The sequence below is a fragment of the Pygocentrus nattereri genome, chromosome 18, assembly GCF_015220715.1.
Source record: "Pygocentrus nattereri isolate fPygNat1 chromosome 18, fPygNat1.pri, whole genome shotgun sequence".
In the NCBI taxonomy this organism is placed as follows: Eukaryota; Metazoa; Chordata; class Actinopteri; order Characiformes; family Serrasalmidae; genus Pygocentrus; species Pygocentrus nattereri.
In genome coordinates this window covers 16,470,787-16,484,236 of record NC_051228.1, presented here as the reverse complement: position 1 = coordinate 16,484,236, position 13,450 = coordinate 16,470,787, and the positions used below count along the sequence as shown (strand labels likewise).

The window sequence follows — 13,450 nt, the reverse complement described above, 5'->3', positions numbered from 1 at the left end:
TAAAGGGGTAAAAATCTGTGGTTAGGCAGTTGATAATGCAGGGCATTTACTATTCACCCTGCAGCTCTCCAACCCGGTCAATGAAATGGTGGACAATGTGATGCCTAATTCGGATGAGCAGGTGGGCCACCTTCAGCTCCAAAACACCATCACTCAGTAACCTGCAGAAAGTCTACAGGAAGATGGCTCCTATCTGGTCAAGAGTCAAATAAGCCCTCCAGTCAAGAGTAAAGTAAGTCCCCCAATCAAAAATAAAGTAAGAGTTAAATACATCCCCCAGTCAAGAGTAAAGTAAGCCCCCTAGTCAAAAGTATAGTAAGTCCCCTGATCAAGAATAAAATAAGACCCCTGATCAAGAGTAAAGTAAGTACCCTGATCAAGAGTAAAGTAAATACCCTAAGCAAGAGTAAAGTAGGTCCCAAGATAAAGAGTAAAGTAAGTCCCCTGAGCAAGAGTAAAGTAAGTACCCTGATCAAGAGTAAAGTAAGTCCCAAGATAAGGAGCAAAGTAATTACCCCTGATTAAGTCTAAAGTTAGTCCCCTGATCAAGAATGAAGTAAGTCTCCTGGTCAAAAGTAAAGTATGTACCCTGATCAAGAGTACAGTAAGTACCCTGAACAAGAGGAAAGTAAGACCCCCAGTCAAGAGTAAAGTAAGTTCCCTGACAAACAGTAAAGTAACACCCCTGATTAAGAGTTAAGCAAGTTCCACAGATAAGAGTAAAATAAGTCCCCTGGTCAAAAGTAAAGCCAGTCCTCTGATCAAGAGTAAATTGAGTGCCCCGGGCAAGAGTAAAGTAAGACCCTTGATTAAGAGTAAAATATGTCTCCTGATTAAGCATAATATAATACCCTTGATTAAGTACAAAGTTAGTCCCCTGATCAAGAATGATGTAAGTCTCCTGGTCAAAAGCAAAGTATGTACCCTGATCAGTGGTAAGTCCCCCTGTCAGTAAAGTAAGACCCTTGGTCAAAAGTAAAGTAAGTGCCCAGATCAAGAGTAAGGTAAATTGCCCAGACTGAAATAAAGTAAGATCCTTGCTCAAGAGTAACATAACTCCTCGGATTAAGAGTAAAGTAGAACTCATAGTCAAGAGTAAAGTAAGTCCCTGGATCAAGAATAAAGTAAGCCCCCCAGTCAAGAGTAAAGTAAGTCCCCCAATCAAAAGTAAAGTACCCTGATCAAGAGTAAATTAAGTATCCTGATCAAGAATAAGGTAACACCCCAGATCAAGAGTAAAGTATGTGCCCTGATAAAAAGTACAGTAAGACACCTGGAGAGAGAGAGAGAGAGAGAGAGAGAGAGAGAGAGAGAGAGAGACTTTTTTTGATTCTTCATGGTCCTTTATTTTTTGTCATCTTAAATGATATTCAAATAAAATACATCATTAAAAAAATACAATAACACTTTTTGAATAAAAATACAGTTTTGGCTCATCTGAACTTAGGAGCAAAGCAGAGCTCATCTTTGCACATGCTCTTGAACTAATTAAAATTACTTAAAATCCTTGACCAGTTTGGAGAGAGTCATAAGAGTTAGTACTATGTATTTTACGACTGACATATATCGCCATTTTCGCTTGGCGACAGATAAAGTTGATCAGTTGGCGCTTCTCTCTCTTGATGTACTTAATACCAATTATAAAAGTCTGGAGTGTAAAAGTCATATTAAAAGACATAATACCATTCTTCAAAACATCAAATAGAGAACACAGCCTAAAACAATGAAACACATGAAAGTGTCAAATACAATTTATTTTTGAGCACAAAAAAGACATTGTGGTAAAATCTCAGGATTAAAACAGAAATAAAAGTGTTAACGGAGACAATACCAAGTAAAATCCTCCACTACTTTTTAATTAATGGTGGTTTATACAGTGCTCTCCACTTTGGCTTCACATCCTCACTCAGATTGAAAACGTCATGCCTCGGCGTGTCAGTCCTACTGCGCAGCCTTTTTTCCTTCTTAGTACTTTCACACAGAGATCTCACCCCCAACATCACAGCCACGTTCTTCACATGAGCGAGATCCGGTCCTGCGATGTCCACCGACCGATGGAGGGTTGTGACCCCTGAGTAGAACAAGACTCTGGTTAGTGCAGGGATGATCATATCCATCAAATCCAGACACATTCTGTAGACCAATGGAGTCAGAAAGCAGCAGTCCTGCTAGCCAGGTGGAGAGAGAGAGAAGGAGAGAGAGAGAGAGAGAGAGAGAGAGAGAGAGAGAGAGAGAGAGAGAAAGACAGAAAAAAGGGAGAAAGAGACAGAAAAAAAGGGAGAGAGAGAGAGAGAGAGAAAGAAAAAAGGGAGAGAGAGAAAGACAGAAAAAAGGGAGAAAGAGACAGAAAAAGGGAGAGAGAGAGAGAGAAAGAAAAAGAGAGAGAGAGAAAGACAGAAAAAAGGGAGAAAGAGACAGAAAAAAGGGGGAGAGAGAGAGAGATAAAGACAGAAAAAAGGAGAAGGAGACAGAAAAAAGGGGAGAGAGAGATAAAGACAGAAAAAGGGAGAAAGAGACAGAAAAAAGGGGAGAGAGAGAGAAAGAAAAAGAGAGAGAGAGAAAGACAGAAAAAAGGGAGAAAGAGACAGAAAAAAAGGAGAGAGAGAGAGATAAAGACAGAAAAAGGGAGAAAGAGACAGAAAAAAGGGGAGAGAGAGAGAGAAAGAAAAAGAGAGAGAGAGACAGAAAAAAGGGAGTAAGAGACAGAAAAAAGGGGAGAGAGAGAGAAAGAAAAAGAGAGAGAGAAAGACAGAAAAAAGGGAGAAAGAGACAGAAAAAAGGGGGAGAGAGAGAGAGATAAAGACAGAAAAAAGGAGAAAGAGACAGAAAAAAAGGAGAGAGAGAGAAAGAAAAAGAGAGAGAGAGACAGAAAAAAGGGAGAAAGAGACAGAAAAAAGGGGAGAGAGAGAGAGAAAGAAAAACAGAGAGAGAGAAAGACAGAAAAAAGGGAGAAAGAGACAGAAAAAAGGGGAGAGAGAGAGAAAGAAAAAGAGAGAGAGAGACAGAAAAAAGGGAGAAAGAGACAGAAAAAAGTGGGGGAGAGAGAGAGAGAGATAAAGACAGAAAAAAGGAGAAAGAGACAGAAAAAAAGGAGAGAGAGAGAAAGAAAAAGAGAGAGAGAGACAGAAAAAAGGGAGAAAGAGACAGAAAAAAGGGGAGAGAGAGAGAGAAAGAAAAAGAGAGACAGAGAAAGACAGAAAAAAGGGAGAAAGAGACAGAAAAAAGGGGGAGAGAGAGAGATAAAGACAGAAAAAGGGAGAAGGAGACAGAAAAAAGGGGAGAGAGAGAGAAAGAAAAAGAGAGAGAGAGAAAGACAGAAGAAAGGGAGAAAGAGACAGAAAAAAGGAGAGAGAGAGAGATAAAGACAGAAAAAGGGAGAAAGAGACATAAAAAAGGGGAGAGAGAGAGCGAGAAAGAAAAAGGGAGAGAGAGAGAGAGAGAGAGAGAGAGAAAGATAGAAAAAAGGGAGAAAGAGACAGAAAAAAAGGGAGAGAGAGAAATATATTAATTGATTAATTAATCAATTAACAAAGGAAGGAATTATATTAATACATGAATGAAATGGATAAATGAATGAAGGTGTGCCCCCCCCCCCCCCCGCGCGCTCTTCACCCACCATGGAAGCTCCCATGTAAGGAGTAGCTCGTGCTCTTGTGTAACGCGCGGCTGTATAAAGCACGTGCCCCACACACACCTCTGCACACACCTGCTCACAGGCTCGCGCGATCCTCTGACTTTACTCGCTCTTTCGTATCTTTGTTATTTGTTTATTGTTTATTTCGGTCTAAAATGTCTTTTTCTAGCGGCAGTCGCGCGCTGATCGTGTCGGTGTCGAGCTTTTATCCAGACGTGGACTTGAGCGCGCGCCCGGGGACAGCGCGAGACACGCAGAAACTACACCGCGCGCTCTGCTCACGGGGCTTCAGCACACGCATCCTCAACGACCCCGACGCCGCGGAGATCCACGAGGCATTTAAATCAGGTAACATTTATTCATCAGTGAGCTCATATACAGAACCTCATTTACACTCACAGAACCTCATATACACTCACAGAACCGCATATACACTCACAGAACCTCATATACACTCACACAACCTCATATACACTCACAGAACCTCATATACACTCACACAACCTCATTTACACTCACACAACCTCATTTACACTCACACAAACTCATATACACTCACACAAACTCATATATACTCACAGAACCTCATATACACTCACACAAACTCATATACACTCACAGAACCTCATATACACTCACACAAACTCATATACACTCACACAAACTCATATACACTCACAGAACTTCATTTACACTCACACAAACACATTTACACTCACAAAATCTCATTTACACTCACAGAACCTTATATACACTCACAGAACCTCATTTACACTCACACAAACACATATACACTCACACAAACTCATGTACACTCACACAAACTCATATACACTCACACAATCTCATATACACTCACACAAACTCACACAAACACACAAGATCATAAAAACTCACACAAACTAATACAAACTCATACAAATTCATACAAACTCATAAACTCATATAAATTCACACAAACTGTGTTGGTTTACTTATAAAACATTTTTGTGCCAGATTAGTATGTAGATCAAGCGAGACTGCACTGAAAAAATGACTTTTTTTTCTCCCTAAAAAATGGCAGTGCATTTTTACAGTGCAGCCTGTAAAATAAATACCAAATTTTTTAGACATATGAAAAAAATTTTATAAGCACAGTCAGATTTTTTTTATAAATGACTAATTTTTTGTATAACTCAAAAATGAAAAGTTAGATTTACTGTAAAATGACTAAACAAATGATGCAGCTTTTAAAATAAAAAAAATGTAAAAACAATTTTAAAATTTAAAAGTGATGGATTAACTAAAAATGTTGAGTTAACGGAACTTCAAATTATGTGTTAACAAATGTATAGTCAGATTAATTTAACATTACAAGATTTGTGAAGTTAAAATTTCAAGTTAATTTTCTAAAAAAAAGCAAAAACAAGCCGAGAAATACCAAAAATAAAAAAGTTAAGTAACAGTAAAACTGTTTTTGAACACTGTGCATTTACTGTAATTCTATTTTGCCATAAATAACAGTTAACATCCATGTAAATGAACATGACTGTCTATGAAACAAACACAATCATTTGTTTGTCATTAAATTTTACAGAACTGACAGTGAAAACACCTTTTACAGTGAAGTCAGGAACCAAACCTGTGTTTCATTAACATGCATATTCATAACCTTACTGACAAACAGCACATTTTAACTGCTGTATTTATGTTTATTTGTGATTATTCTGATGTTATACAGTATTTTTGATGCATTTATGTTTATTCTAATGTTGTAGTGTAATGTGATTTCTCATACAGTCCAGATAAGGCTCGGTGGACTTGAAATTGTGTATTGACCTGTATGAGCAGAGAGAGATTTGTGATTTATTACCATTTGATTATAGAATTATAACAGTTCTGTATTCCAGGGCAATCGGTGACAGTGAGACTTGATTCTTCACACATTTCTGAAAGAACTCAACATAAATAGTAGAAAGAAAACCACCTGCATTTACTATAGATGATATATAAAATCAACAAACTGAGCTCTGAACTGAACTTAAAATCAGCTCAAACTTCAAGCCTGAATTATAATGAGGTTTGAGGAGTTGAGTAACGTTTTTTATGACGTCATTTACGGGAAATGAAGTCCATGTTTGTTCAAGGAGCAACTTTACAGCGCCATTAATAACAGCAGCAAATCAGCTTATCAGCATATCAGTATGATGGAACAGTGACTGCTGATGTTGGTCGTCTTCTAGACCTCCATTCATTTTTACTTTCTGACCTCAGAGCTGCTCTCGACTGGATACTGTACCACTGCTGTGCTGAAAGTGCAGCTTAAAAAGCAGGTGTTTCTAATAAAGTGGCCGGTTAACAGATGCGCAAGGTTGGTGTTTCTAATAAAGTGGCCAGTTAGTGGAAGCCCAAAGCAGGCGTTTCCAGTGAGTGTGTTAAACTCCATGTGACTGTGCAAGTCCAAACATTGTGCATGCTGTAGCAGGGTGGATGTCCTAACAGGGCTGATGTGAGGTGAAGTGGCAGCTCTATGACTCACAATCCATCCAAGCAGACATGATTAATCCAGTCAGATGTGATTACATGGGTTCAGCGGATTAGATAATGCTCACTGAAACTATGCGCAGCTGGAATGTCCTGAACCTGCATAAACGGCTTCCAGCTGCTCATTTATGAGAAATCAGCAGTGGGGGACAAAGTACACAAATCATGTACTTGAGGTAAAGTAAAGATACCCAAGGTAAAATATTACTCCAGTAAAAGTAGAAGTCCTACCTTTAGACCCCCACTTGAGTAAAAGTACAAAAGTATTTGCCTTCAAATGTACTCAAGTATTGAAAGTAAAAATACTAAAATATTCATTATGAGTCTAACGACCTGTTATCATTTTGTAACAAAACATGCAAGACAACTCATTTTAGGTGAAAATACTGTAGCGTCACTCTTGATAAACCAATCTTTTAACAGAATTAGTCATTAATTAGTCTGACACTAATGTCAAAAACTATTTTGCTATAAAATGAAATAGTGTTTGCATAAATTAAAAAAAGACAGATATGCCAGTCACAACTGCGTATTTGTATTTCTTTGTATTTCTATATTGTGGTCTATTTACACAAAGTTAGGTTAGTTCCATCATTTATGTTGGAATAGACACTCCCAAAAATTTGAACTGCTGCACTGACATGGAACAAAATGATTGCACGGGGTCGGTATGTCCAACAGGTCAAAACAAAGTGCGCGCTGTGCCCTGATTGGTGCTCTTGCTTTGCGCTTCTTTCATTTTGACATGTTACGTTTTTATGCACACAGAAACCAAAATGAACAACAGATAGTCAGATATTTGACTTTGAAAATGAAAATGAAAGTGAAGTGAAAAGTAAAAAGTCACCCAAAATGAAAAAACACAGATACACAAAAAAATTACTTAAGTACAGCAACAAATTACATTTACTTAATTAGTGTCCACCATTGGAAATCAGTGACACCCTGCTGCTATGGAGTGAACCTCCAACTAGCAGGGGTGCTGCTGACATCAGGGTTTCTGTAAGCATGTCCATCACTGACTGAATATGTGTTCCTCCTGCGCAGAGAGTGAGCAGGCAGTGGATGGCTGTTTTGTGGGAGTGATCTCCAGCCATGGTGAAGAAGGTTTGGTGTTCGGAGCAGATGGGCGTCGGGTCCAGCTCTCCAAAATCTACAGCTACTTTGGAGGCCCTAAGATGGCAGCAAAAAACAAACTTTTCCTCATCCAGGTGAGTTCAGTTGCTGGAACATGAGTTACGTCCATCTGAAGGTGGAAATTCGACTGATAGTCGATTGATAGTAATAGTAATTGATAATTACTATTGATAAATACATTCATTTGGCAGGCGCTCTTATCCACTTTAATGGTGATACAGATGTGGGCATGGTGTCAAAAACTAATTAACTTTTTCGGATTCTAATTAGAATAATAAGGCAATTTTTAAATGTAAAAATAAAAAAAACTTTCTTCCACAACTGTGTAAATAGCTTCTTGAGTAATATTTCTGTGTTTAGGGATTGTTTAAAGACAATTTTGAATTGTAAGTGAATCAAATTAAATTGTGATGGAATTTAAGAAATCACAATTCACAGAATGATTGCTTAAAGAACTGCACTCAAATTGCTGTGAGATTATTGGCTCTGGTTTGAGCCAATAAAGTCCTGAAAGTCAGAGCTGAGAATTCAGAGAATGAACTGAAGGGCAGATTCAGTGGATGTCATCTTAGAGCAGAGATGTGACGTGTGAATGTTCAGATGGCAGTGTGTAATTATGGTGTTTGTATAGGCGTGTCGGGGACACTTACTGGATGATGGGGTTGAGCTCGAGACAGACTCTGTAGGCTGCGAAGACAGCGGACTGTCTGAGTGTGCCTCTGTCCCGCCCAACACCGTAGTCATGTATGCTACAGCTCCAGGTAACAAATTAAATTCATTTTTATTTTGTTTTATTTAATACACTTTATCATCCCTGGTCGGAAGTGTGTGTTGAGCTTTTACACTAACAAGCATTATAAAACATGAATACATATAAAGTTTTAACCATCTTCACTGCAATCACTTCAATCCTGTTCCTACAACCCAGAACATAGACATCCATACTGAAGCAGGAATAGCTTTCTCAGGAAATTGTGAAGTGCAATGTATGAAATTTGATCGGCTAACTATTGGTTTGGAAAATTATTGGATTTGTACTTTACTTTTGACGGGGGGTGCACTTTACTCTTAACCAGGGGACTTACTTTATACTTCACCAGAGGACTTGCTTTAATCTTGTCCAGATGACTTACTTTACTCTTGGTCAGGGGACTTTCTTTAAACTTAAATGGGGAACTTTACTCTTGATTGATGGAGGTACTTCAATCTTGATTGATGGAGGTACTTCACTCTTTACCAGGTAACTTACTTTACTCTTGATCAGGGCACTTACCTTTGACCAGGGAAGTTACTTAATTTTTGACCAGGGCACTTGCTGTCTTTTTAGCTATGTTAGTTAGTCTTCTCTTGGTCCTATTTTACTGTGGACCAACAGAGAACTTAACCGAGGTGTTTGGAGGGAATTGTTTTGTACCATTAAAAGCCTTTTAGCTCAACACATGTATGTATTTTCTAGGCTACGGTGCCTTCATGAACTGGACGGGATCCATCTTCCTGCAGACATTCTGTACGTTTCTGGAAGATGGTGGGGCAGAACTGGAGGTGACCCACCTGCTGACCCGAATTAGCCACCACATTGCCCACCATTTCAGTGCCCGGGGTGGAAAGCTGCAGGGCAAAAAGGAAATGCCCTGCATCATCAGCCGCCTAACCACAGATTTTTACCCCTTTATAGACTCTGGGAAGAACAAGAGCTTTCGACTGTTAGCCACAGAGCTCCTGGACCGTCCTTATACAATCCGCAAAAACTCCATCAGCTGATCCTACACAACCTACAAGCTCTAAAGGTCTTACACCCAGAACACTGCAGTGAGTGGATATTCAGCAGTGGTATCAGAGCTGTGTGAATCACACACTTACCCTAAAATACAAATATAATAATAAATACCTAAATAAACAATAACATAAAAATTAAGTTTAAGACTTGAACAACATAATGAGTTTACAGATATGAACCTGAAAGACAGTGAATATTTAAGCATGGTGCATAACCTGAGGTGGTGAGTAATAAGCTTTTTTATGTATGTATTGTTCCATATGAGATATTGAGTAGAATAACACAATGTTTGACTACATGAGGAGCAGGTTTAGAGAATGTCTTGGGATTTTTGTGTGAATTTCACTTTTTGTTACTTCCTAATGCAGATACGTTCAGTTCATGTTATATAACAGATACGTCTTACAGAGAGGAGTGAAGGAATGAAGGAATGAAGGAATGAAGGAATGAAGAAATGAAGGAATGAAGGGACAGAACTTTGCAGGAAATAAGACGCAGTAGAAAACAGAGTTTGGGGATAAAGGACGAGGTTTTTAGGATGGGGTGATAGTGTCGAGGGCAGAAAAGAGATTTTTATCATATTGTTCTGTTTCTTAATCTCAGATTTCAGCAGGAAGAGTTTGAGTAGCTCAGACGTCACAGTGTGGAATTAGTGGAATTTAATCAGTTGTCTGGTGTATATTAGGGGATCAAGTCAGACCTGAATCTCTGCAGACAGATGGGGGTTATTAAGGGCGTCTCTTCTGTCTTTATGTTTGCTATGTTGTGTTTATATTTTCTTTATGTTTATGTTGTTTTTTGGGATGTATTTTTCTAATTGTTTTGTACAAAGTAAACACTACACATTGACAACACTACAACCAGAGGAAACTGCAAATGTTTGTTTTTTATTTTCATTAATATTTATTTTACATGTTTGTTTGTATGGAAACACACCATAAATTAAATAGCTAAAAAATTAGCAATGTAATGTACACAGTTATTTACGTAAAGTGTAAAATAAGAAAATTTCAGTAGCGACAGTGCATGACTAGCAAACACAGCTTTAAACACCTGTACTCACATAATATCATCATATTTTTCATTAAAACACTAAAAAGAACTGAAAGAATTCTTAATATTCCACACTGCTTTTCAGAATTTGGGACACATTTACTTCAAAACGGTAGAGCTAAACGTCTGTTTCTCTTCACTCACCCCTACAGAAAAAATAAAGTAAAAATAAAGTAAGTAAATGCTACACACTGACAACACTACAACCTGAAGAAAGTGTCAATGTTTGCGTTTTATTGTAATTAATATTTATTTTACATATTTGATTGTTGGTATGGAAACACACCATAAATTAAAGGGCAAAAAAGGAATATAATGTATACAGTTATTCATGTAAAGTGCAAAATAGGACTGTGTGGAGTGCAATCAGGCGTATGACATAATAAATGTGTTAAAGTGTCAGCTGAGTCTTTATTGCTTTATCACTGATTGATTATTTCCGCTAGAGCTGAACTGCAGATTCAGAGATGAACTGAAACTGAACTGGGTGTGTGTGTGTGTATGTGTGTGTGTGTGTGTGTGTGTGTAGAACAGTGTGTACAGAGTGTGAGTTCAGTGTGTCATTTCCCAAATGAGCGCTGTGTGAATAGTCACGTCCAGGTGAGACACACACACACACACCTGTAATCAGCTGAAATGTCTGTCTGTGTGTGTGTGTGTGTCTGTGTGCAGGGTGTAACTTTGTGTGTAACAGGATGTTTTCATGTTGTAATCAAATCTCTACACAAGAATTCCAACCTGAAAATCCAGTAGTTGGTACAGTTAATATGGAAATAATGTAACATGACACTTTATAATATATTAATATATAATTTACTATGAAGTAGCATCAATAACGAAGGAGGAAATATTATCATTAGTCAGAACTTCAATAATGATTAATTATTTCTGCTGGGACTTTTAACTGATCTTAGACTTTAGACTAAACTCCTTTTGTTTTGAGTGATTATACTTTAATTACATTGACTGGAGGATGTATTTGACTCTTGACCGGATGGGAGCCACCTTCCTGCAGACATTCTGCAGGTTACTGAGTGATGGTGTTTTGGAGCTGGAGGTGACCCACCTGCTCATCCGAATTAGCCACCACATTGCCCACCATTTCAGCGGCCAGGGTGGAGAGCTGCAGGGCAAATAGGAAATACCTTGCATTACAAGTCGCCTAACCACAGATTTTTACCCCTTTATAGACTCTGGGAAGAACAAGAGCTTTCGACTGTTAGCCACAGAGCTCCTGGACCGTCCTTATACAATCCGCAAAAACTCCATCAGCTGATCCTACACAACCTACAAGCTCTAAAGGTCTTACACCCAGAACACTGCAGGGAGTGGATATTCAGCAGTGGTATCAGAGCTGTGTGAATCACACACTTACCCTAAAATACAAATAAAATAATAAATAAATAATAAAATATAAAAATTAAGTTTAAGACTTGAACAACATAATGAGTTTACAGATATGAGCCTGAAAGACAGTGAATATTTAAGCATGGTGCATAACCTGAGGTGGTGAGTAATAAGCTTTTTTATGTATGTATTGTTCCATATGAGATATTGAGTAGAATAACACAATGTTTGACTACATGAGGAGCAGGTTTAGAGAATGCCTTGGGATTTTTGTGTGAATTTCACTTTTTGTTACTTCCTAATGCAGATATGTTCAGTTCATGTTATATAACAGATACGTCTTACAGAGAGGAGTGAAGGAATGAAGGAATGAAGGAATGAAGGAATGAAGAAATGAAGGGACAGAACTTTGCAGGAAATAAGACGCAGTAGAAAACAGAGTTTGGGGATAAAGGACGAGGTTTTTAGGATGGGGTGATAGTGTCGAGTGCAGAAAAGAGATTTTTATCATATTGTTCTGTTTCTTACTCTAAGATATCAGCAGCTGAACTGCAGATTCAGAGATGAACTGAAACTGAACTGGGTGTGTATGTTTGTGTGTGTGTGTGAGATGCTCAGGATGTAAAACAGTATGTCACGTCCAGGTGAGACACACACACCTGTAATCAGCTGAAATGTCTGTGTGTGTGTGTGTGTGTGTGTGTGTGTGTGTGTGTGTGTGCAGGGTGTAACTTTTCATGTTGTAATCAAATCTCTACACAAGAATTCCAACCTGAAAATCCAATAGTTGGTACAGTTAATATGGAAATAATGTAACATGACACTTTATAATATATTAATATATATCATTTACTATGATGTAACATCAGTAATGCAGGAGGAAATATTATCATTAGTCAGAACTTCAACAATGATTAACTATGTCTGCCGGGGCTTTAAACTGATCTTAGACTTTAGACTAAACTCCTCTTGCTTTGAGTGACTCTATACCTTACTTGCATTGATTTTTTTATTAAACCAATGATTGAACATTCAATTTTGTCACCACCAACACAATCACAACTGAGCCCAAACTTTACCAAATGTTTCAGTATAGTGACTGTTTCGGTAGCGACAGTGCATGACTAGCAAACACAGCTTTAAACACCTGTACGCGCAAAATATCCTCATATTTTTCATTAAAACACCAAAAAGTTGAATTCCTAATATTCCACACTGCTTTTCAGACTTTGGGACACATTTACCTCGAAACGGTAGAGCTAAATGTCTGTTCCTCTTCACTCCCCTATACAGAAAAAATGTATTCCAAATGTATTTATCAATGTATTTATCAAATGTATTTATCAATGTATGAAAACGGCCAAAAAGGCATTTGTTCAATGCATTTTTAAAATGCACTGGTTTGTGTTTGTTATATTCGTTCAGCTGCGTGTAATAAAGGTTACAGACGACCTGCGGCGTTCTTTACATTAACCATGTCCGCATTCAGTAAGACTCTCACACACAGTGTATTTCACATAAACAAGACATCAAATCATTACCAGTCAGTATCGATAGCTGCAGCACTGGCTTTCACCGTGTTAAAGGTTCATTTGATCATATTTAAAATTCAGGCACTGGAATAGAAATTTCATTCAAAAGGTGTGAAACGCTGAAGCTCAAGCGCGCGTCACGAGACGGGAGCAGTTTCTGTTTGTGCTTTTCACAGAATACAAACCTGATTTGCTGCTAGATTTCTCACCTTGTTATGTGAAGTTTTAGCTTTACGATGAATTTGTTCCTATGGTGGTTACCAGTGATGCATCGATGTTTCCAGGTGGAGAGTAAATGTTTATAACACTCACCAATAGGAGTCTGATATCACACATGGCACCTACTGAGAATGCAGTAGGTGTTGGTGTAAATGAGTGAATCAGAAAAGCTCTTCTGTACAGCTGTAAGTAAAATACACTGGACAATTTTCAGTCGGGCATTTCTTG

The 13,450-nt window shown here is 38.1% G+C and overlaps 1 protein-coding gene across 1 annotated transcript; it reads left to right on the top strand.

Annotated features, from left to right (window-relative positions):
- Positions 1-3,700: 3,700 nt before the first annotated feature.
- On the top strand, positions 3,701-10,519 carry casp17 (caspase 17, apoptosis-related cysteine peptidase). Its single transcript, XM_017693573.2, has 4 exons — positions 3,701-3,982; positions 7,205-7,368; positions 7,926-8,055; positions 8,751-10,519. The coding sequence occupies exons 1-4, from the start codon at positions 3,790-3,792 to the stop codon at positions 9,053-9,055; spliced, it is 792 nt and encodes a 263-aa protein (XP_017549062.1). The 5' UTR covers positions 3,701-3,789; the 3' UTR covers positions 9,056-10,519.
- Positions 10,520-13,450: the final 2,931 nt, after the last annotated feature.

Coding starts and splice junctions, on each gene's coding strand:
- casp17 (XM_017693573.2), top strand. CDS start 3,790: ATGTCTTTTTCTAGCGGCAGTCGCGCGCTGATCGTGTCGGTGTCGAGC. Junction 7,369..7,925: donor ACAAACTTTTCCTCATCCAG/GTGAGTTCAGTT, acceptor GTGTTTGTATAG/GCGTGTCGGGGACACTTACT. Junction 8,056..8,750: donor CATGTATGCTACAGCTCCAG/GTAACAAATTAA, acceptor TGTATTTTCTAG/GCTACGGTGCCTTCATGAAC.